Raw genomic sequence first — 25,166 nt, forward strand, 5'->3', positions numbered from 1 at the left:
TTTCTGATGCAATCGGCGACCGGAGTAGCCTTAAATCTATGTGATGTGTGAATCATTCCAAATTAAATTTTAGACACTGTTGGTGTCACCTGGTATGAAAATGCACAGAGCAGGTGCCCGTCTATTTCTTTGTGTGTCCCATTACTTTCTGCATCAAGATCACGGAATCAAAATTAATTTAAGGTTATTAGGCTTTTTTCTAAATTTGGAAATTCATGAACTTTTAACGAAACACCCTATATTATGACAATGCTGGGTGGTTAGTTATATTTTTGTTAGTAGATAGCAGCACTACTGGACGGAAGTATTACCTTAGCAACATAGAAATAGCGCAAGGGATTATGGGACAGGTGCCCGTCCATGTTGAAATTTTCGCCTGCAAAACAATTAATTAAAACATGGAAAAATATGGCCGAGAAATTGCTTCGATCTGACTTAAATTACTAGGTATGGTAGCGTAGATGTTGTTTATCGTGTTCGATGTGAATGTGTTAATTTTGCAGCTGAAGTTACTGCAGAAACTCGCATGCAATACCGATGACAAGTCTGCTGTGGCGAAAAGTGACATTTCGTGTACATTTTGTACAGCGAATGTACATGGGTGTTAGATCGACAGAAAGCACAGCCACAATGACAAGTCACAGGGTCAGGGAGAGTACATGAGTGGTGTCCCTCGATCTGCCGAAAGCTTGTACTGTTGTATGAAAGTATGTCCACTGTGTGTCAGTGACACTTCGTACTCCCCTTGATTATTGAAGAATCCCTGACAAATGCTTCCATCGAAGTCAAAGAAAGGTTTGCCTTTTGGTAGGCCCTAAAGGTAGGCCTAGGCTATAGGCCTAGAGGTTCTTCACTGACGTCACATGACATGATGACGTTGCCGATTGTTTTGCACTGCCATATTGGCCGTCACACGTGGTCTCAACGTAAAGGAAATGCATTGGCAGGTGGCCGTCAAAACGTCACGTCGTGATGTCACGTGAACAACCTCTATTTGTTTGTAGGCCCCATTTGTGTGCATTGCCATTGATATGGTGCAATGCCAATGGATTTCAGGGGTAATTATTTCTTCATGTCCATCTTAATGTGCCAAGAATGAATGAGATTACCCGGAAACAAAACATGGCCTCTCCCCGACCCAGGTTACCCCAAAATGATGACCACTAGGCTTCGCTAAAGAGATCTTAAACTTCTGCACTGACATCCTGTGCGCTGAAAATCCTGTTTGGTTCCGAAGGTCACGCGAATAAAAACAAAACTTCAAAGAAATCCAACCAGTTGTTCACGTTCCAGAGTCGCAAACAATGCAGACGGAACATCTAAAGGACTAATTATTACTACAGTAGAACATCTCTATTAAGGACACCTTCGGGACTGGCAAGTGCTGTCCTTAATAGAGAGGTGTCCTGATTAGAGAGGTCAAATTGAATAGAAAATACCAATTTAGGACCAAAACTAGTGTCCTCAATAGAGAGGTTGTCCTTAATAGAGAGGTGTCCGCTAAGGGAGGTTCCACTATATATAGTAGTAAAGTAACCATTAAAATTATTTATATAGTTCCAGATCAATGTCTGAGTGTGTCGGTGATGTTGGCAGTACCGCCTCCTGACAATGTCTGAGCAACACCTGGCATTTGGAAGTGAATCTCAAGGTAAAGCGTGCAAAGGAATTAAAAATATGAAGCAAAAAGTTTTTTTCTACAATAACAATATTTCAATATTTCACTTCTTGCAGGTTTACACAACTCACTTGGTGGATTTTTTCAGCTAAAACCAATATGTCACATAATGTAGGCTGATGAATTTCATCGAACACAAAAACGAAAAGCTCACAAAAAATATTCTAGTTCCTGTCACATGAAATTCATTATTTTGTCAATGAAAAATTGTCTCAAAATTTAAAGTACATGTTCATGTATAGTCGATCCATGCCTATATTGGTGATTGTACCGAAGGCCTTTTCATTATTCAAGGCCTAATGGGGTTTGAAGAGAAAAAAATGTCTCCTAAAGAAATAATACCTGCCAATTTTAATATTCAAGCTCTATTTTTTTGTTTCGACACCTTGGTTCTCAACTTCTACTCTTAGGTAAAATCTCCAACCTGATAATTCTGTTGGCTTTTCATCTGCTTCATTTTCTGTCGAATTTTGTTTTGGAACCTGTATACTGTAGTGTTGAACTTAAATAGGACTGGGCACCTGACAGCCTGGGAAAACTGCCCTTATTTCTGCTAATGGTCCTTTACTTGTCTTGAAAACGTGAGTTAAACGTGATATTTTAGTTCAGGCTTGCAAGAGAAAAGCAAGTCCTGTCAGCGTCTATGTCAAAGCGCCTTTTGGATATGTTATCAGTGTTTCTGCCAGAAATAAATTCAAGGGGGGGCAAAACCATAATTTTGCAGAAAATCCTGGTCAAAACAACAAATTTTGCCTGTTTTTGGACAATTTAGGGGGGGCAATTGCCCCCCTTGCCCCCCCTCTGGGGGAAACCCTGGTTATTATGTTCCCACACTGCTTTATGTGCCTTGCCGTCATGCTGATTTATTAGCGTTGTGCGACCATCATAAAGTCACTGTCTTCCTGGCCGATCCAGTCAAGTTCTACCTTGATTCTTCTATTTTTAGGTAAAATCACAATCAATCAAGACCTAGCCAGCGCCCTTCTCCGGGACAACGCGAATGAGGGAAACGTTATGAGCGCAGTGCCGGGACAGGAGACCGAGAAGGTGTATGTGGATTGGCCAGAAACTGATGACGACGAGGAGTACAGATTTGTGAGCAGTCGCGTGGACGATTACAAGGCGAACAACGATCAAAAAGCCCCGCCTCAAGGAAGCGCTCAGGGGCGTACTTACATCTTAAAAGATAATACATTACCGCTACCGCAATCAGTGGCGCCACCTGCGGTAGTTGATCCAAAAAACTCACCGCTGCACGTTCGTATCTTGTCGGGGAATACGTACCAGGACGAACGGACATTACAAGATGAAGCTGACTATCAGCGCCAGCTGCAGCAACGGATTGAAAACAATTCACTGAAGGATGCGCAGTTGGAAATACCGCGATTAGACTTGGAGGCGTTGCGTGAGAGTGCACAAGATTTCGTGGCCGATTCTTTAGATGTGATATCTGTACGCTCGCCTAATCCTCCACGGGAAGATAATCCCCCTTACAAAGCACAGAATTTTGAACGTGACTCATTAGACGTTGACAATGAGAAGGTAGTAGATAGTTTGGAATTCAATCCGCAGTTAAATTCCACGTTTAATCGAGACGCGAATGGCTACCAGGAGCTTACGGCGATAGACAGCAGTCGGGATCCACCACCGCGTGAAACGATCGTACGGCCTCCTCCGTACGGGAAAGAGGAAACGCAACGGAATAATTCTAACACAGAAATGGACAAGTACAACAGGGCGAAATTTCAAGCGCAGCACTACGATTATGGCGTCAAGGATGACAATCGGCGACCTGCGCCGCAGGGTCAAGGTCATTATGACCAAGATCGGGATCGCTGGGAAGCGGTTGACAACGGGAAAGAGGATGCGTACTCACAAGACCAAAAGAGGGCATCGCCTGTCCCCTATGCTGGGAGGGTCGAATATGAGGCTCGAATTCCGGTAAGAAATGATGAATATGATCGAGCTGGTCCTCCGCCCGAGCGATACGAAACTCAAGAAGATGATCGCCGACAACCCCAGCCTGTTCCTGATTATCGTTATGAAAATTATGAACGGGATCATCCGTATCGGGAGCCTCCTAGGCAGCAACAGTATGGAGAGGATCCAAGGGGGCCTCCGATGCAGGCCCCTCACCAATATCGCGAGCCTGCTCCACAGCGACAGCAGCCTCAGTATGAGGATGACCCCCGTGGTGGGCCTCCAAGGCATGCCCCTCAGCAGCGACAATATGATTACATTGATAGGCGCCAACCACCGTCACAGGACCAGAATCGACAGGACTCTCGCCCATTGCCCGAAAAGCGGGCACACTTCCAAAATGACAATTACAACCAACAGGTGGCATATGAACAGGCCCAGCGGCAGGGGCAGTTTAGCCAGCGGCCTCCAACACCCTATCAAGAGGAGATAGATCCTGGACATTCTGAACAATATAAGGGGCCTCCCCCACCGCAGCCCAGGGGGGCTTACCCCCAGGGAAGTGCTCACACCGATTTAGGTATTTATAATGACGAATCGGAGTCTGAACCGTCTGCTGTTAATTTACGGATGCAAAATGAATTGGAACGCGATTTAGAGGAACTGTATCAGAATCGTAAGGGAAAGCCGCGTCGGCAGTTACAAAACGATGAAGTGTATAGTCAAACGTTACAGGAGAGAACGGGTGGGAATACAGACCGAGGGGAGTCGGATCAACCCGTGAAAAAATCGCCACAAAAAAGCCCTTCCAAACCTGCGCCTGATTTTGTTGAAGATAATAAACAGACTTACGGTAGAGGCCCGAAACGGACTTACGGTAAAATTTTAGAAAAACGTAAGGACGATACGTCACCGAAACGTGAGCGTGGGCCGAAAAATATTTCTAATAGCGCTGGCGCGTTGAGTGATCATGAGGAGCGCATAGAAGTGGAGAAGCCTGTGAAGCCGTCGTCCGCTGAAGATATTTGGGCCCAGCGGGCCAAGAGACTCCAGCAGAAGACGAGCGGAAAAGGCCCGAAAAAATCTTCCAAGGCGAACGAACGTGGCCCCATGCGGAAATATCCGAGCGAGAGCAGTGTGCCGAGTTCTAGCAAGAAACACATGGCCCATCTGCAGCCCCTTGATGCGAGTGAACCTCATGTGATGGCGCCGTACCAGGCTGGGACGACGGTGGAGGCGCGGCCAGTCCAAGCAGTGTGGTCGGATGACGGCCAGAGGGTCAGCCTTGATATCAATCTGAAGTTGGTCAGCCCTTCTCCAAACAACAAGCCCCCTCTTCCACCTGTTGGTCACAGCAGCGACTCCGCCTCAAATGTTGGCTCAGCAACCCAAGTCGATCGAATATATGACTATGTAAGTCCACTTCTAATTTTATCATATCCATTTTGATTTCAATATTTCAAAATTGGAATTTGAGATAATTCCCGAGTTAGGGATTGAATTTGAAGTCTCAATGACGACATTTTCGAATCCTGAGTAGGACGATACATCAACTGAGAAGGGGAGGGGACGATATGCTAACAGGGGACCATACAAATATGTCATGCCTGAGGAAATTCTGCAGCAGCTCGCTTGACTAAAAGAGTCAAATGGCGGTTGCTGTTGCCTTGGCACGAGCATTTTGGAGTTTGAAAATCTCCCTCTTTTACCATCTGTGCATAGGCTGCCAGATTTCTTTTGGAAAATTGATCACCTGCTTGTATGAATGAATGCATATTTCATATCAAAATGTATTCTCGAGGAATTTCCTAAAAACATTTTTTTCTCAACAGTGCCAATAGACACACATTGCATGGTGATAAAAATATATAATTTTAGGATATATCAACACTGTCTGAGCGGCGATGATGGTTTGGATGTGGTTGTCTCGGCATGGTTGAAGTGACACGGTCTCACTGTTACTATTATCAACAGAACTCGAGCAATACTGGTCTTAGGCCAAAAGAATCAGTTTGTTGGATTTACGCTCTGTCATGATTCTTAATGTGGTCATTCTTCAGGGTTCTCCACTATGCTGTTTCTCTAGGCGCATCATGACTGTTGCCAGTTCAGCTCTGCCAGAAATGTACTAAAACTACTCAAAATTTCAAGTGTACAGAATTTTTAAAATCGAAAAAAAACACAGAATTTTCTTTAGTAGGCCTAATACACCCTTATCCTTCCTGAAAAGATTTCATACTAATAATGTTCTCCATGCCGACTAGGCCTAGAGCTGTCAGGCCTGCCTACATGACATACCTACACTAGTCTCCACATACATGTTGTATTTATGATTGGATTCAGTAAGGCTTTGAATTCATTTCATCTTTTCTTGGCTTGAATTACGTACAGTTTTGTGTGGAAATGCAAAGCAATTCTAGTTTTTAGGCTGGGGTGAACTGTGGCAAGAGCTTTGTGCCAAATCCGATCTTTTACTCGCCTATAACAATGTCTAATATCATCCAGTTTTGGCAAAATTTGTTGTTTTATTTGAATTAGTGGCGTATTATGTTGTTACTCTAAGTATTCCGTGCTCCACTCTAAGTTTAACGAAAATAAGAGTAGAACCGTTAGGCGTGAGGTGAATGTGTCTCAATGCGTGCGTTGTATGTTTTACAGAGACCTGTTGGGCCGTTGGTTGAAATCCCTCACCGCAAAAGCGGATAAAAACATGATGTTGATATCGAAACAACTGAACTAAGTTGTGAAAATCTCATGAGACGTTGAAACAAAAAACGTCATCCGGCTAGAAGATCATTCTGACAACCGTGAGAATTTTAGTCACGGTGTTCTATAGACCAACCTCGTCCTAATGAAATGCTGGGGACTCGGGCAGTGTTTTGTGTAACGAGGGCTTCATTATCACGAGGTTGTATCTGATTTCTTGAACTTGCCATTTGCGTGAAATCTTTCTTACCTCAAACATGATTAGCAAAAAAATCGGTCTGCATTTGGCTAAAATGTTTTGACCAGGATGTACTACTACACTGGAGGAGGATCTGAATTTAGAAACATTGCGTAAAGTTTTTAAAACATGGCTTTGGCTAAATCATTTCAAAATGCGGAGCAGGCCCTGCAGGTGTATCTATCCGAGTCTTTACAAGAAGTCTCAAATGGCAACATTGATTATATTCCAATGACAAACAGTCAGTCGAGAGTGTATGAGGTAAGAGATGTCCCTTTCTGGTTCTACTGCGTGAAGTGTTGTACAGCCGGTGCATGCTGGCAGCTAAAACTGATATCAATAGTTGGACTTACGCCAAAATTCATACTCCGTTACATGACCATCGGAATTCGGCCTGCAAATAAAATCTTGGTTGGCATTGGCGTCTGAGGTCTGCATTTGTCATGTTTGTCCATCTAAATAATTTTCTTTGACTGTAGGCTTTGCCCCGTAAAGCTTCATGACCAGAACATACCTCACGGGGCAGCTGAGCACTGCCAAACCGTACGCGTTTTATTCTAACGAAATCTGGGGTCCACATTTCTACATTTAGAACAGAAAGGATTTTCTTTGATTGTAGGCTTTGTCCTGCATTCTTGAATTTTTCTTTCCTTGCGAAAGTGGTTGGATATGACATTGTTTGTCATGGTCTTCCATGTGCCATTTATATCAATAACGATATCAATAGCATATCTGGTTAACTATTGTCAAATGGCATCCATCAAAATATTTCATGCGCTTGTCTGCACTCAGGACTAGGAGTACAACCTTTGGCAGTCGACCGTTCTGAAGACCATCGACTATATCCCTAAAAGCAATGTCATCAATAACAATGTTTGACATGATAGTAGTATTATTGCATGTCGAAAAGATATTTCTGTAATGCTGAGATGACCCTATTGTTGGTTTGATGGATGTTGTCAAATTTGGCATGTAGTTGGAAAGGCCTTGTTGACTGTGAGGAAAAGTTATCTAAGAACCTATTTTAAAGTCCTTTGATTGTAGTTGGTTTGTAGTATAAGCAGTAAACCATGGTCTAGTGGTTTGGACATTCGACTTGCAGTCAAGAGGCCCCTGGTTCAATCCCCACTCTCAGTGTGAGACGCGTACACTAAAATTAGGTCTCTTCGACTGACTTGCCCTACTCCAATCAGGTTATGAGTACTGGTCAGAAATGCTCAGGTTGTAGTGCTGATTGAGCCGCTCATCTGAGGTCTACTGAAAGGTTTCAGGTAAGACCAGGGTTAAAGTCAGATGAGGACTTATAGTCAGTTGATGTCAGACTGTAAACTTTTTAAAGGCAAAATTGCTTTAGCTGCCTGTCTTTTTCCCGACCAGTTTGGCTTCCAGTCCCAGTATTTCTTTCAAACTTTCTTTCTCAACTTTTCCTTTCTGCTTTCATTCATCTGCCACCCTACATTTTACAATTTCTTGAAAAAACGCTTCTTGATTAGTGATATTTGTCTGGTTGACTTTTGGCTAATGCCAATCACTTTTTTGGGGATCATTTACCCATGATTTCGTTCCTTGGGGACCAATTAAAAGACACGGGATCAGACAGATTAAATCTTTGACCTTGTTTTCTTTCTATCTCTACTGAGTGATTGATTGAAAGCTTGCCGGCTACCACCCTCTGCAGAGCTTTCAAGCCGTGGTCAGCAGCCTGGCGACCCCTTGGGCTACCTGGCGTTCTTCTGGTGTGCCATGGTTCAGTCTGTTGCCTCAACAAGCTGCTTATGGTAGTTGGCGAGCCCGGCTGTCTTAAAGAATCCTGGAGGGGAATTTCAGTCAATAGATAGTCAAACACTAAACCACGTAGCCTGCCCCTTAAGATAAGATAAGGTAAACTTTATTTTCATCGGTATGAGATAAAATTACAAACATGAGCTCCAAAGCTCTTGGACCGATATCAAACAAAGACACGAGTAAAACACAACAAAGGTAGAGAAAAAGTTTAACAGGAATTTAACATTTATACATTACAAGTTTACGGATAAGAAGATTTAGAAGAGAAAAAGAGAAAAAGGTCTTCGGACTAGATTATTACATGCACGTTGCACATTTGCATTCTTTGCCATTCCATTTTCCCCTTGGCTTCAGTAGACTTCCGACTGCTGACTCAGGCACCCCCTGTGCAAGACTTTCAATTCTCGCGCAAGGTAAAACTGTGGTGCCGCACAGTGCTGAAATGCCATATTAATTTGACTCGGGGAATATCTAGTGGTATGTCGCTTAACATTCCTAGTGCCAAAAAGTTCTCATGTAGTCGTAATGATCCTTTGTCATCGTGATGCAATGACGGCTATGACCTGTTGCTGTGATGTCATGATGTGTTCCAACACTCTACTTTGTCTTAGCCAGAAGTTTATTTGGTCCTGAAAATGTAACCCATTTCGGCACTGCAGTTCAGCCGTGTCCATGTACATAAATGGCATGTCCCATTCCAATTAAATAGCTAGTTTATGGTATCGCATATTTTATAAAAATGTTTGGTGATTTGGCCTTGGCAATGTCATAACAGATATGGTTCAAATTTTGACTGGTTTCTTATGGTCGCTGTTATTCTTACCCTCATATAATTCTTGGTTGTAAAGAGATTATAGTTGACTCGTATTGTTGCTAGTAAAATGAAAAGCCTATTATGGCTGATGGGACTTGAGCCTCCCCCTAGTCAGAAAATTGTGAACTACAAGTATTTTAAGGTGGGGTGTAAGTTGGATTGTTTGAGAGGGTTGGCAAAAAGGAAAAGTAATAACTGTGCTAATTGTTATAAAGAAGAACCTCCCTCAGCAGATCCCTCTGTTTCCAGGACACCCTCTTTCTTCAGGACAGTGACTTGATTCTAAAGTAGTCTTGACCATTCAATTTGATTTAAAAAATTAATAATGACAATATTGAGTTCTTATAAAGCATTTTTTCCAGGTTTCGCTGCTCAAATCGTTTTTGGGACACCATATTATTACCCCAGTCTCCACAGAAATCAATCAGGGGTTTCAAGGAGCAACCAGAAGGCGCTCACTTGAACTCGACCAGTAGGGGAACCAAGCAGTGACTCTGCAGGGAGTCGAACCCACGACCTCTTGATCATGAGGTCGACTCTCTTCCACTGGGCTAACACTGCCCCCCCCCCTTTGTAATCAGGACACCTCTCCTTTAAGGACAATGTCTGTCAGTCTCAAGACTGGTGTTTATAGAGAGGTGCTATGGCATCTGAATTCTACACCAGGCCGATAATAAGTGGACTGACCTTGGCTCCCCCTGTTTTTAACTTTACAAACCACCGTAAGTCTCTCAATGAAAAGGGATTGTGATTACGGGCAAATCAACTGTTATTTGAGCACCTTTGCTCATAGGCCTAGTGTTTGAGTTAAAGATTAAACCACTTAATCATTTCTAGTGTATACTGTAGTGTTACAAAGAATTCTGTTACTTAGGACTACTGGTTTTGTGTACAGGCTATGGTTCTGGATTTCACCAAAGATACTGGAATCAAATGACCACCACAATACTTGAGGATCATCCAAATTGTCTGCTGCTACTTTTTTAACGCATTTCCGATTGTTTAGTTTCCTGTGACTCTTCTTTGTTTTGTTTCTGTTAACTGTTAGATGACTCAGAATTGTTTATAGTTTGTGTTGAAAAAACTTGACAAAAATGGATATGCACATGGGGAAAAAACGGCCACCGGATTACCAACAAATTTCACTCTATCATATGAAGACTTACAAACAAGTGGTAGGAATAGGATGACAGCCTTGTGGATATCTTTTGATGTGAAAATTGTGTTTAACATATTTTGAGATTTCAGCTAGAAAATGGCAGTTTTTAAGGTTTGACCATAGGTACTGTCATTTTGGCTATAACTTGAAATCCTAGAGCAATTAGAACTCTTTTAAACGGCGTGACTGCCAGTTTCAAGGGTGGGACTGGGAGGTCTGTTCGTTGTATCCAGAGAACAGCCTCCGATGTTTTAAATGGGCATTCATTCAATTAATTTTGAAGGACTTCTAATTGCTTTAGGATTTGGAGGTTTAGCCAAAATGTTGGTGCCTATGGTCAACCTCTAACACAACACTGACTTTGATATACCATCCTTCCACTCCTCTATATCTTGATGGTGAAATTATCAAGACCACTAGTTGAGAACAAGGCCCAGTGTTTGTGAAAATTTGGAAAATTACATTTTATTCCTCATTTTTCAATCGCTATTGATAAAGGAATCTACATACCATATCAATATGTACGCAACATTGAAATCGAGGTGTATTAGAATATCTGCCCGTTTTCTTTCCTGTGCCTTGTCTTGGTACCTTCACTTCCTGCATATTCGACATAATATGATCAAAACTCTCCGTCTCATTTCAGCCGTATGCCGACCCGTACTCCCTTGACCAGATGACGCCTCGTGATCACGTCGACCATTATCTCAACACGTCAGGTCACTACAACGCTCAGGTCAACCCCTACAGGGCACTGCCACCTATCCCTCAAGATGTAAGTGATTTCTTTCCTGCCCGATTGCGTAGGGTGTCGGGTTATTGTGTACAGCTTGGTACTGCAGGCCGCGAGGTTCATTCGTGACCACATCGACATCAGATGAGCCGATCAGGATCTCAGTCTTATATCATGGCGTCACCTGGTTTTTCACTGTCAATGTTGACCACATGTGGATGACGTCTTGGATGACGTCTTGGATGACATCTTGGTTGATGTCACTACACTTCATACTGCCATTATTGCGTTGACGACAAAGTGCGCCACATGGGTCAGTGATGGGAATTAGACATTTAAAAGAATTTTACAGTAACGAGACAGAAAGTTAGACTGTTTCGTGACTCTGTTCCGCCACTCAAAGCAGGCGGCCCATGTTGGTGCTCAATGCAAGCCGTATTTCCTGAGTGACTGTAACCATCTCCTTGTTGCCGTTCAACTGGTCAAACTTTCACACGGCTGGTCCTAAACAGCGTGGCAGTGTGACACAAATCTGCCTCTGTCCCCCATAGCTTTTCTTTGTGAGGCCAGGCCTACCCAAATTGATAATTGGATGACACTCTTCCAGGATGTGTTCTGGCGTCTGTTCAAAGAAACCACATTCCCAGATGGGGATTCACGTAGGCCCATCTTATTTAGACTGTAAGAAGACAAGACTTCTTGCCACGTGACTGAATGCCCATAATCAACTAATAGAAATTCTTCCTTGGCAGCAAAATGAAGATAGTTACGTGGCCCAGTACCGCCACTCGAAGCAGGCGGCACATGTCGGTGCTCAGTATAAACCGTACTCCCTCAATGACTACAAGAAGATGCAGAAGGAGGTAAAACTCGGTGGACTCGGGCCGGATCTGGACAACGAAACACGCAAAGAAAAGGTTGGTATTAATCTGTGTTTTGGATAAACTTTCCTTGCAGTTTCTTGTCGCTTAATCTGCTGATTTGAAAGCCCGTCGAAACTGCTTTGACGGAGAAGTGGTACAATCACCAAAAGGTGGCAGTGGCGTGGCAATCAGACTGGTTTTGGGAATATAACCAAGGAATTTGTCATGCTTAGCTTAGCTTAGCTTAGCTTAGGACCCTTCGTGCCCTAGGTGGCACATGGGGCGTTCCCCAGGGTAGGAATTTGTCATGAGACCCTCTTTAACATGTTTAACTGATCAGATCAGCTGATCAGATCAATATACCTGTCGAAAATGACATAAAACCAGCAAATGTGTGCACATGTAGTCTGATGTACAGTGGAACCTCCCTTAGCAGACACCTATATTAAGAACAACCTCTCTATTAAGGACAATAAATTTGGTCCCAAATTGGTACTTCCCATTCAATTTGACATCTCTGATCAGGACACCTCTCTATTAAGAACAACATTTGTCAATTCTGAGGGTGCCTTGATAGAGAGGTTCTACTGTATTATGTAATGAATTGGTGGTAAAATATGAAATTTTAAAGTAGTTTGGGCAAAAGTCTAAATATGGGGCGTTAAACAAGTTTTTACTTTTATCTGGCCTTGCCATTACAATTTCAACTTCAAAGACTTCTTAATTACTTCCAGCTACTGCTGCACACCACCTAGACATATTTTCGCTCAATTACTTCATAAATCACATGTTTTGTGGTATTAAATCCATTATATATCACATGATCAATTGAAACCGTGTGACCATGATCAATATGCCGTGATATTGAGTGTCTGGCGTATAGATCCATCAGTGGAGTGTATAAATCAATCCACCGTACCCAAAGACGATTATCTCTAGCACAAGTTTATGAAAATGTACTGGGTGTATCAAAAAGATTTTTATATAGAAATGAAACGAAGTGGTTGATCAGTTTCTGTGATGGCTCCACAGAAACACCGCCTTTAGGAGGTTGTTGGGTCGTCGATAGCAACCAGATAAGAATCTAACACCAAGTTGATACGCTGACAGATCTTGTCCAGGAAGCTACTCTGAAAAAAATTCTTACACGAAAATGTTTTAGAAATTTGAAATGTTTTAACTTCTTCGTGCAGCAAGAGAAAAAGATGCGTCAACAGGAGTATGCGCGGCAGATCCATATGAAGAATGTGCAGGAGTACCAGGTGGCCAGACGACGGGTACCACCGCCCCCGCCCAAGGAGGAGCCCAACCCGTTCACTCCGAATCTCTCCAAGAGAAGTGTGGTGAGTTGACTTTGCCGTTTGGAAGCTCTGAGCTGTACCTTGTTGTTCTCAATAACCCTGTAAACCGGTACTGGCAGACAATAGGCCCCTTGCCAGATACCGACGTACCACCTATGGTCGGGAAAACAAACCATTTACAATAGATTTTCACTGTCAAAGATGATAGACAGCTTCCCGATTTTGTGCCGTCTTAAACTATGAAAACCTATTTTAAGAATGGTTTCGTTTTCCCGACCCAAGGTGGTACATGAGCTTCTTGCAAGGGGCCTCTTGAGGTGCCAACCGTTTGAAAAAGTTTTACACCCGACATCCACACATGCTTGTGATCTTGTGCAAGTCAGTTTACTGCCTTTGCTGCATCCTTTTAATGCAGCGTAAAATGGTTATTTCTTTTGCCTTGGGCCTTTGCCAGGGTAGCTTTCCAAAGACTCTGCTACCCTGGAGAAGACAGAAGCGATAGATTCCTTGCATCTCCTCTGTGCAGCATCACTCAGAACATATGATGCATCTTTACCTTTGATATTGCTCTGCTTACACTGAAGAAAAGATTTGAAGACTCGTCTTTTTTGATTTAAGAGCATGGAGGTGATTAAAAAGAACATTCAAAAGGAAATAGCGAAGTTCGAACTTATTGTTCATGACTGTTTATCGCAGTTTAAAATGTTAGAATGTTGTTTTGGGTTATGAACCTGTGTGGTTTATCACACTTGCCAAATGCTTTGGGCAGATACACTGATCCATTTATATTGTATGTTGTATGTTTATGCCTAATTTTGAGGAGCTTAGCTTACCTAAATCACAGTAGTTTGTATTTCGTATGTGTGCGGTATTGAATAATATCTTATGAGCAGGGAATAACTTTAAGGGTTGACCATGGGCACCACTATTTTGGCTAGAACTTGAAATCCTAAAGCATTCAGAACTCCTTCAAAATGAAGGGAATGCAATTTTCAAGGTGGGAGGCTGCTCTCTAGAAAACGAAGAACAGACTTCCTTTCTTGAAATTGGCAATCACTTCGTTTTGAAAGATTACTAATTACTTTAGGATTTCAAGTTCTAACCAAAACGGTTGTACCTATGGTCAAGCCTTAATTTGTGATCGACTGTGTCCTGGATCATACTGTTATTAACACTTTCAGCAATTTATAATTCACCTGTGTATGACCCACGAGCTCACAGGGGTAACTTAATCGATAATGATGACGTCTGAAAGCTCATAATTATTTTAAAGTTTTTCGTGACAGTTTCCAAATTCATTGGCTATTGTCAGTCTTATTTGTTCAATCAATCATCAATCATAACATCAATCAATCAGTCAGTCAGTCAGTCAGATGGTCAATTAATCAATATATCAATCAGTCAGTCAGTCAGTCTGTCAATCAACCAGACATTAGTCAATCAATCATAAAAATATTTGTGAAGGGCCAAAACTTGATGAAAAAATGTCCTTGACTCTCAGGCACTCAGGAAAAAGCAATCAAATAAGTGATTTCTTTGCAAAACCTTACAAAACCCAACTGATTCCGAGATGTGGAAGGACGCAGGGAGTTTCATTCCACAGTGGGACATGATGATACTTGCTTAGGCTGTGGGATTATGCTTTATTAATCTGGGCCTAAAAGTTTTCTGAAAACGTTTTGGTTGAAACTGTGCTTGGGGTCAAGGTTAGATTCAAAGGCCAGAATGATAATGATTAGTTCCAATTCTGAAATGTTTTTCAATCTACTCATGCATCTTGTTCCATTTTGCAGGCACTGGAGTATTCAAATCGCGTCCAACGAGGAACAGCCAAGCCAAGCCCATCACCGCAGCAGACGACACCAAAACCGTCAAAGAAGGGACAGTTACCGCCGAAACCCCCGACGAGATTTGCACCGACGCAAGGGGGAGTGAACAATACCTTATACACCCCTCCGCAGACCACGAGACCCTTTACACAAATGCCCCAGGGTACCCCGCCTTTACCCGGTATGACGCCGGCGGTAAATCGACGAAACGCGGGAAATATCAAAGCGAATCAACCCGAGTTGATCGACTTGACGAAATTGTTACAACAGCATCAGCGTGATAAAGAGAACGTTACTGCCATACGTCAGAATTTGGGCGGGGGGCCGAGTTTAGAGAGTAAGGTGTAGTTTGAATGATTTGAAGCTCGTGGGCGTCAGCGTGGCCAAGCGTAGTTTTGCCTGATTATTGAAGAGTATCTCCTGGAAAGTCTTTTTGGCGAACTCCCTACTCCCTAATCTTCAAATTCTGACCTCCTCATTTTTTACAAGGCATGCAAACATTTCTGGATTTACTGTTGCACGCAAAAATAGTGAGAGAAGCTGATAAGGCAACATGAATCCATTTCAAATTCTGCATTGTCACAAATGAGTCATCTGGAAGCTGGTACATTCGGCAAAGAAGTTCTCTCCTGTCCTAATCATGCACTGTGTGTTAGGACACATGTTTAGAAAGAGGAGAAGACGGTCAAGTACTGTGTAGATATGTATTGAGTTGTCTGTCTTAGTACCTGTAGTGTCCTTGTGCCTACTGTCATAAGTCACTGTCAGTCATTCCCAACTTCGTTAGTACCGGTAGGTCCTGTACGAATTTCATCCAGCATGGAATGCTATCATACAATTTGAGACATTTCACCTGCACAAATTTCAGACTACTGTTTTTGTACACACAACCACCAGTGCCTAGTCCACTGTCACCTAGAATTGTCAGTCGATCGCACTTTGTAAGAACTGGTATGTCCTGTCAGACTATCAATCACCATGGTAACGTTGTCGTTCATTTTGAAGACACTTTCTACGGCACAAGTTATGGAGTGTTGTTTTCCTACGCACAACCGCACAGTAATTCACCATGTCTATTTCATTTTAGTCATGATGAAGTTAAACATATGAGCCGTTTCTATGAATGAGGAGCTCAAATGACATCTTTCACTCAAAATATTATGTTGATGGCTGAACGTCGACTAAGACATTGTTAGCGCTTTAAACAATATTGGGTGATTGTGATGTAAGAAGGAGGATCCGAGAGAGTCACCCTGTTCTTCTCATTAAGACGTGCGCCGACTGGGGGTTGAACCCATGACCTCAGAGGTAGCAGGCGCTTTTTTAATTTTCCAATTTATCTATTACCGACAGTGGTATGGATGTGGTGAACTTCACCTTGAACACCAAGTTGAAGGTTGTGATAAGTATTAGCTAATTTTAAGACGGTCCCCGATATTGAACACTACAGTCTATGAGACTATTCAGTTCAAAGGGTATCTAATCAACGGTAATTGAGTATGAAATCCCCACCGTGCTAACAGAGAATTGGTGACAAGACTGTGATTTATTTGGTGGGGTCTCCACTGAGCAAATTCATGTCTGTTCTAATCTGGCCTGAAAAAGATATAAACAGGGCCAAGAGTAGGCTCCAACTGGGAACCACAGTAATACAAATCTTACGTCTGACCTCAACTGAGTAGTACCCTGCCTTATGGAAAAATCTTGCCTCTGATAAAGAGGGCCAAGAGTAGGCTCCAACTGGGAACCACAGTAATACAAATCTTACATCTGACCTCGACTGAATAGTACCCTGCCTTACGGAATAATCTTGCATCTAAAAAAATTAGACTGAGTACCTGGCCTTACGGAATAATTTTGCCCCTCAATAATCAAACCTGGTACCTAGCCTTAAAAAACTCAATGAGTGCCACCTCGAGGTATTCTTCCAGAACCAGATGATACGTTTGTTTGTGTTGAAGGTATGAGCTCATTCATACAAACTACCCGTGTACCGATAAGAGCAGCTACCAGGTCGCAGTAGACTAGTCTTTTATACGCATCTGTGCCCTGGTAGTTGCTCTCAGGACGGCTCTCTTAACTTCATCTCTCTCCGAAAGAGGATTGTTTGCAACGTAAATCGCAACGCAGGGTTTTATAAAGATTGTCATTTTGTCATGGTGTCCTGATTAAAGAGGTCAAATTGAATGGAAACAACCAATTTGGGTCCTAAGCTAGTGTCCTTAATAGAGAGGTTGTCCTTAATAGAGAGGTTGTCTGCTTAGGGAGGTTCCACTGTATTGTGGACTTAAACAAGCCTTGTTGCGATTGACGTTGCAAGCAGTCTGTTGTATAGTACATTTCTGTGCCTGTCACCCTAGACTTTTTTTATGGAAGTATTTTATAAGGTCTATTTTTGTACAGAGTTTGAGAATAAATGTTTACAATATGTGTCTGTTGTCTATCCAAGCTGTCTGTATGTGATAATTTATTTGATTATGTATTCTGCTGTTTGTTAAGTTCCGTCCAGTTTTGTCATGGTCTAATGTCATTACAACATTGCGTCCATCTTTTGTAAAAATCATACAAATCGATTCATTTTGTATGAACAAGATATTGTAGGGTGTGTGGGGCATATGCTGCGCGCTGTGTTGCTCTTGTTATTTTTCCTGACGCATTGCTGAAGTCAATATTGAAAGCCAAATATGATGAAATATTGATGAAAACATGTAGAGAATTTGATTTGCTAATAAGTAAGTAATCTTATACTAATAGAATTGTGCTCTAAGAAATGAAAATTTCTGTGTTAATACTGTGTGTAAATATGACTAGGATTAATAGGGCATTTCTTAGTGTTTATTTATGGAACTGGTACCATGTAGGAAGCTATTTGTTCAAAGCAAGTCCATTTGAGATTTCTATAGACGTCATGCAGTGACATCATCAGGAAGATCATTTTTTAACGTCAAATCCTTTCCCTTCACACTGCTGATGTCGTGAAAGTGTGTCACGTGTGGATAATGTTGTTGCCCACTGACGACAAACGAGGGCGACGTCACCTGGGTCATTTGACGTCCCGAATGGCGTCTTTTCTGTGATGACGTCATCTGCATGGCCTCTGTACTTGTAATCTTACCGGCATCCTGGTCGGGGAGTTTTGTTAGTGGAAAATTAGTCGACTTTAGGCCAGCCCAAATCACATCATTAAGTCGCTTTCATCCTGTCATCCCCATACTCTTAAAAGACTGACCCAAATATGAAATGAACTTTGAGTGGATAGATGTTAGGGTTGTGTGTAATTACTAGAAGGTAGTAAGATTTGTATTGAATAATGGTCATAATATTTTCATCAGCGCGTCAAGAGATTTTGTAAGAAATTCTACGTTGACCCCGATGGGGTCCTCAATTGTATATATAAACACTGCTGGATATTTTTAAGAAATTGTACAGTGTACATTTCAAATTGATGAGTTTTTATTGACAAATCATGCTGTCGGAAGAATTTGATTATTTTTTTGTCTGTGTGTCCTCGTTCTAATTATTTCTGTACCATTCATATTTTTTTGGGCGAAATTTATTTCGTTGTAATATTATGTTTTCGATGTAATTTATTATTGTTAATCTAATATGTGCCATGCCACATGGCTGTCTGTTATGTGCAGCTAATTCAAAGTGGTTAAAAACCTTTTGATCAAAGCGTAAATAGTGAAATTAGTCTAGAAATATTGAAATCTGTCCAGATTCTTTGTCAGCTAAAATATATCACTGACGGAAGTGTGCGCTGTGACCAGCTTCGTGTAAATCTGCGGCAGCTGGTATCTCCCACATCTCTGTTCAAGGAACGATAGCCCTCCAGCAGGCTGAAGACCCTGTCAAAAGAACATGGCTTGTGTGGTTTGTTTCCACATGGGCACCGAAATTTGGCAGAAAAAAACCAGCAACAATTCTCCATGACTGTAGCAAAAATGCCAAGTTTCTTGATCGAGTCCATAGGTGGGTTGAGGCAGGGGTTAGTGAAACGATATGCACCCATGCCCTAGACTGACCCTGAGCAAAAATGGGGGGCGGGTGGCTAGGAGAGATACACCAACTGCCTCTAGATTCATACTAAGCTCAGCAGAGCACATGTTCTCTAACGTCACTTTTGCTCCGTGACATTATATCCAGCTGCCAGGGGATCTAGATAGATCCAAAAATTTCTGGACTATTTTCACTACTTATGCTGCGATCAAAGGTTTCAAACTACTTTGGATTAAGTCCCAGCATAGATGAATATATCACACTTCACCCAATCACACCGCTGAAATATCCTGTAGGAGAGCTATTTTTCACTCCCAATGTTATAGGAACACCCTTCAGGCTTGTACAAGTACACTGTGGTATGGAGAGTGGCTTGCCAAAGGCAAGCTATTGAATGCCATGCAGGCCACACCATCACCACGCCGAAATACGTCAAAAGACGGCCTGCCGAATATCTTACAGAAGCCGAAATTCGGTCCTCCTTATCAAACACATGGGAGAGAAAAACAGCCCGACAGTTATTTTCAAATGTAAAAGCTTCCTACTGTACTGTTTCATTGTGAGTTCTCCTCATGCCTTGTCATTTGTATCTATCTCATATCATATGTGACCCGCCATGACGAAACAAGTCGCGTGTCGCTCCGAGCTTGACAGGTTGAGACGGACTGGTTGTTCATTTCATTATTGTCCGCCTTTTGTGACACCTGAGTACATCAATTTCATCCATTATGTCCTGGTGTCCTTTTAGGCTCATCTTCTGTGCGACATGCCACTAGTTTGTCGTGGTGGGTCTCATATGTCATCAGTCTCCTCTCCATGTGTTTAAAGAACCTGTGTGCACTCTAAAACAGTGTGGTTGTGATCTCTAGGTAATTTGTCATGAAACGTTTCTGCTCCAGCCTCATGTGGTCCCTTTCAGGTATGTCATCTGGTTTGAGTCAGTTTGGGAGCAGTAAGAATAAGTCAAGTGCTTCTAACAGAAATATTTTTGGTGTCCATTTGGGGTGGCACCGTCTAGATAGAAATGTCAAGTTGCAGAAGTACCTTGTTGATGTCTTGGGCTCATATCCATATTTGAAGTGCCTCGAGTGACTGGATCAGAAACTAACATTATGTTTGCTGCTGCTGCTGATTACTCTGACTTGTATATAACTGAATATCCAAATAAATATCCTTACCTTTTGAATGATGTCTTAAATCATGTTTGTTGGGAGCTGTCTTCAAGAGCACAGTGAGGTTAAATATCCACCACAAACAGAAGTGTGCTGCTGCAGTCTCCAAGCCTTACTTGGGTAGGGATGGGATCCCTACCCATAGAAGGGTAGTGTCTGTCTTCAAGAGCACAGTGAGGTTAAATATCGACCACAAACAGAAGTGTGCTGCTGCAGTCTCCAAGCCTTACTTGGATAGGGATGGGCAGTGTATTCAGTGTAGTGTATGCCAATTGCCGCAGTCATTAAGAACTGTGGCAGATTTCTCTTCTGAAAAATTGCGGCGTGGCTGTGTGGAAGAAAACAAGCTATGTTCTGTTGATGGGATTGTTTCTGCTGGAGGGCATGGCGCTGTTGTTGTGGAGCCACTGTCATTAGGATAGATCTGCTACTGTTACCACCTAGAAATCCTGTTGCTTGGATGTCCCACCTACTAACAGAGTTGTATTAAGTTTAGGGGGTGGCAGGAGGGCAACTGCCACCTCCAGACAAATTTGGGTCTTTTGCCTTCCCCCCCTCCAAGAGCCTACTGCCCCTCCCCAGGACCATAAAGTTGAATACGGCCGTGACCAGCATCTTGGATCCTCTTGTCCCATTTGCCTCCGACCATCTTCTGGCCACCGCTAAAGTAGGTCCCCCAGTAAGTAATAGCAGATCACAGTACAGAGAGATAGGATGCTGGTGTACAAATATACAGGTGGCCTACTATCAGCCCTGGGGAACTTACTTTAGCAACCCCTCGATCAGCCTGGGATCTGTTAGCATCCCTTTACTTGGAGATCTGTTGGCATCCGCTCACCTCGACCTTCAGCCTGGGGATCTGCTAGCATGGGATCCCTACCCAAGTAAGGGTAGTGCCTGTCTTCAAGAGCACAGTGAAGTTAAATATCCACCACAAACAGAAGTGTTCTGTTGCAGTCTCCAAGCCTTACTTTGGTAAGGATGGGATCCCTACCCATAGAAGGGTAGTGTCTGTCTTCAAGAGCACAGTGAGGTTAAAGATCCACCACAAACAGAAGTGTTCTGCTGCAGTCTCCAAGCCTTACTTGGGTACGGATGGGGTCCCTACCCACGTAAGCGTAGTGCCTGTCTTCAAGAGCACAGTGAAGTTAAAGATCTACCACAAACAGAAGTGTTCTGCTGCAGTCTGAAAACCTTACTTTGGTAGGGATGGGAGGGTAGTGGGTAAGGATAGTGTCTGTCTTCAAGAGCACAGTGAGGTTAAAGATCCACCACAAACATAAGTGTTCTGTTGCAGTCTCAAAACCTTACTTTGGTAGGGATGGGAGGGTAGTGGGTAAGGATAGTGTCTGTCTTCAAGAGCACAGTGAGGTTAAAGATCTACCACAAACAGAAGTGTTCTGCTGCAGTCTCGAAGCCTTACTTTGGTAGGAAAGGGATCCCTACCCAAGTAAGGGTAGTGCCTGTCTTCAAGAGCACAGTGAGGTTAAATATCCACCACAAACAGAAGTGTTCTGCAGTCTCCAAGCCTTACTTGGGTGAACATACTCTAGCATCCCTTCAGCCTGGACATCTGTTGGTATCCCTTCAGCCTGGATATCTGCTAGCAACCCTTCAGCCTGGGGAACATACTTTAGCAGCCTTTCAGCCTCTGGGGAACATACTCTAGCAACCCTTCAGCCTGGGCATCTGTTAGCATCCCTTCAACCTGGAGTTACTGCTAGCAACCCTTCAGCCTGGGGAACATACTTTAGCAATCCTTCAACCTGGGGATGTTTGTCAAACTCCAGCCACCCCCCCCCCCCCCCCCCCCGAGAGCCTACTGCCTGGATCCTGTCCTCAGTATATTAATCTCCACTGCTATCTGCTTGTTAATTCTGTCCCTAGAGGGCTTTTGTTCCTTTGGCCTACCTCCTCCATGCTTCAAGGGTTCCCAAAAGGGCACGAATGTCGGTGTAACATCTGTGGTTGTTTCCCATGTGTCAGTGTTTCCAAACAATAGGCAGCTAGAGAGACCATGACTTTTCAATAGGGGGGATACACAGAAAAGCTCGTCAATCTATTTTTGAGCGTTCCCAAACAATGAGGGGAAACACTCAAAAACAGAAACACTCAAAAACATTACACCGGTCTTCAAGAGCGCAGTGAGGTTAAAGATCCACCACAAACAGTATTCTGCTGCAATCTCCAAGCCTTACTTGGTTAGGGATGGAATCCCTACCCAAGTAAGGGTAGTATCTGTCTTCAAGAGCACAGTGAGGTTAAAGATCAACCACAAACAGAAGTGTTCTGTTGCAGTCTCCAACCCTTACTTGGGTAGGGATGGGATCCCTACCCAAGTAAGGGTAGTGCCTGTCTTCAAGAGCACAGTGAGGTTAAATATCCACCACAGACAGAAGTGTTCTGCTGCAGTCTCCAAGCCTTACTTGGGTAGGGATGGGATCCCTACCCAAGCAAGGGTAGTATCTGTCTTCAAGAGCACAGTGAGGTTAAATATCCACCACAGACAGAAGTGTTCTGCTGCAGTCTCCAAGCCTTACTTGGGTAGGGATGGGATCCCTACCCAAGTAAGGGTAGTGCCTGTCTTCAAGAGCACAGTGAGGTTAAAGATCCACCACAAACAGAAGTGTTCTGGTGCAGTTTCCAAGCCTTACTTGGGTGAACATACTCTAGCATCCCTTCAGCCTGGACATCTGTTGGTATCCCTTCAGCCTGGAGATCTGCTAGCAACCCTTCAGCCTGGGGCGCATACTTTAGCAGCCTTTCAGCCTCTGGGGAACATACTCTAGCAATCCTTCAGCCTGGGCATCTGTTAGCATCCCTTCTACCTGGAGATCTGCTAGCAACGACGGGAGAGACAGTGGGCGACGCGGGCGCAGCCTTCAGATTCATTTGACATGACTGCTTCAAACACATATTTCTCTGACCATTGACAAAACCTTTGGGCTTATTATACATCATTTCGATCCTTAAATCTTTTGCTTCCTCTTATACCCGCTTGTCAATTCATAAGCACATTAAATCCGCCCTATACGGATAAAACGTATCATCGAAATTTGAGGACCTCTTCCTCCAGTAGCAGACGATGGCTTACGCGTCTGACGTTGCGGTCGTCGTTGGAATATTCTGTCTTCGCAGGACGTTTTGACTTAAAACTGTCTTTGGACACGACAGTAGGGATCAAACCAGGTAGGGTACTTCGGTCTGTCGTCAGAAGCACAGTGACTACCAAAGAGATAAGGGTTCCGATGCTGTCCCAGGTACATGAGCTTCTCCACGTTACATGGGCCTGTCTTCAAGAGCACAGTAGTGAGATAGAAGCTCTACCAATGACAAAAGGGTCAGGATACTGTCCGAGGTACAGAACAGGAGATATTCCGAGTCTCACATTACTTGAGTCTGTCTTCAAGAGAACAGTGAGATAGAAGCTCTACCAAAGACAGAGGGCGCCTGATGCGGTCCCAGGTGCTTCTTCAAGGGATGGTAGGTGTTATCGCCCCAATGGCGATACGGGGCGCGGGTCTAGCGGTCTTGCACTGATAATAACGCAATCTTATTCTCTCGAATGTCTCAAGCAGACGATGGCTTGCGCGTCTGACGTTGTGGTCGTCGTTGGAACATTCTGTCTTCGCCGGACGTTTTGACTTAAAACTGTCTTTGGACACGACAGTAGGGATCAAACCAGGTAGGGTACTTCGGTCTGTTGTCAGAAGCACAGTGACTACCAAAGAGAGAAGGGACCTGGTGCTGTCCCAGGTACATGAGCTTCTTTACGTTACATGGGCCTGTCTTCAAGAACAAGCTCTACCAATGACAAAAGGTTCAGGATACTGTCCGAGGTACTGAACAGGAGATATTCCAAGTCTCACATTACTTGAGTCTGTCTTCAACAGAACAGTGAGATAGAAGCTCTACCAAAGACAGAGGGCGCCTGATGCGGTCCCAGGTGCTTCTTCGAGGGATGGTACGTGTTATCGCCCCAATGGCGATACTTGGCGCGGGTGTACCGGTCTTGCACTGATAATAAGTACGCAATCTTATTCTCTCTAATGTCTTTATATATTTCCATCAAATATACTTCACTGCTTGATTGATGACTGATAGTTGATTGATTGGTACAACTGCAAAATACTTAAAACCCTGCAATTAAACCTTTGAAACCAATTACACCAACGAATGAGGAGAAGTCGGAGGTGCCACACCCAAACTAATTGTCGGATTTCTCAAAAGGACTTCAACGAAAGTAGGCCTCTTCTATTCTCGGACAGGAGGCCGGGCATGACCTGTGGCCTAAAATACACCACAAAAACACCAAAATTAAGTAGGAATTATTGACTTAAATCTGTCAATATACATCAAGAGCATCATTAGGAAACCATTTTAAATTAGGTTTCGAAGGAATTATAACAGTAGAGGTATTTAAGTTGAACGACGGGAGAGACAGTGGGCGGGCGCAGCCTTCAGATTTAGTCGACATGTCTGCTTCAAACACATATTTCTCCGACCATTGACAAAACCTTTGGGCTTATTATACATCATTTCGATCCTTACATCCTGTGCTTCCTCTTATACCCGCTTGTCAATTCATAAGCACATTAAATCCGCCCTATACGGATAAAACGTATCATCGAAATTTGAGGACCTCTTACTCCGGTAGCAGACGATGGCTTGCGCGTCTGACGTTGTGGTCGTCGTTGGATCATTCTGTCTTCGCCGGACGTTTTGGCTTAAAACTGTCTTTGGAGACGACAGTAGGGATCAAACCAGGTAGGGTACTTCGGTCTTTCGTCAGAACCAATGACAAAAGGGTCAGGATACTGTCCGAGGTACAGAACAGGAGATATTCAAAGTCTCACATTACTTGAGTCTGTCTTCAAGAGACGAGATGGAAGCTCTACCAAAGACAGAGGGCACCTGATGCGATCCCAGGTGCTTCTCCGAGGGATGGTAGTAATCAAACCAGGTAGGG

At 43.3% G+C, this 25,166-nt stretch overlaps 1 protein-coding gene across 1 annotated transcript; it reads left to right on the top strand.

Annotated features, from left to right (window-relative positions):
* Window positions 1-343: 343 nt before the first annotated feature.
* Window positions 344-20,194, top strand: LOC135502256 (serine/arginine repetitive matrix protein 1-like). Its single transcript, XM_064794924.1, has 7 exons — window positions 344-447; window positions 1,558-1,651; window positions 2,625-5,011; window positions 10,947-11,075; window positions 11,786-11,950; window positions 13,090-13,239; window positions 14,991-20,194. The coding sequence occupies exons 2-7, from the start codon at window positions 1,612-1,614 to the stop codon at window positions 15,372-15,374; spliced, it is 3,255 nt and encodes a 1,084-aa protein (XP_064650994.1). The 5' UTR covers window positions 344-447; window positions 1,558-1,611; the 3' UTR covers window positions 15,375-20,194.
* Window positions 20,195-25,166: the final 4,972 nt, after the last annotated feature.

Source organism: Lineus longissimus, chromosome 18 (genome assembly GCF_910592395.1).
Source record: "Lineus longissimus chromosome 18, tnLinLong1.2, whole genome shotgun sequence".
NCBI classification, from domain to species: Eukaryota; Metazoa; Nemertea; class Pilidiophora; order Heteronemertea; family Lineidae; genus Lineus; species Lineus longissimus.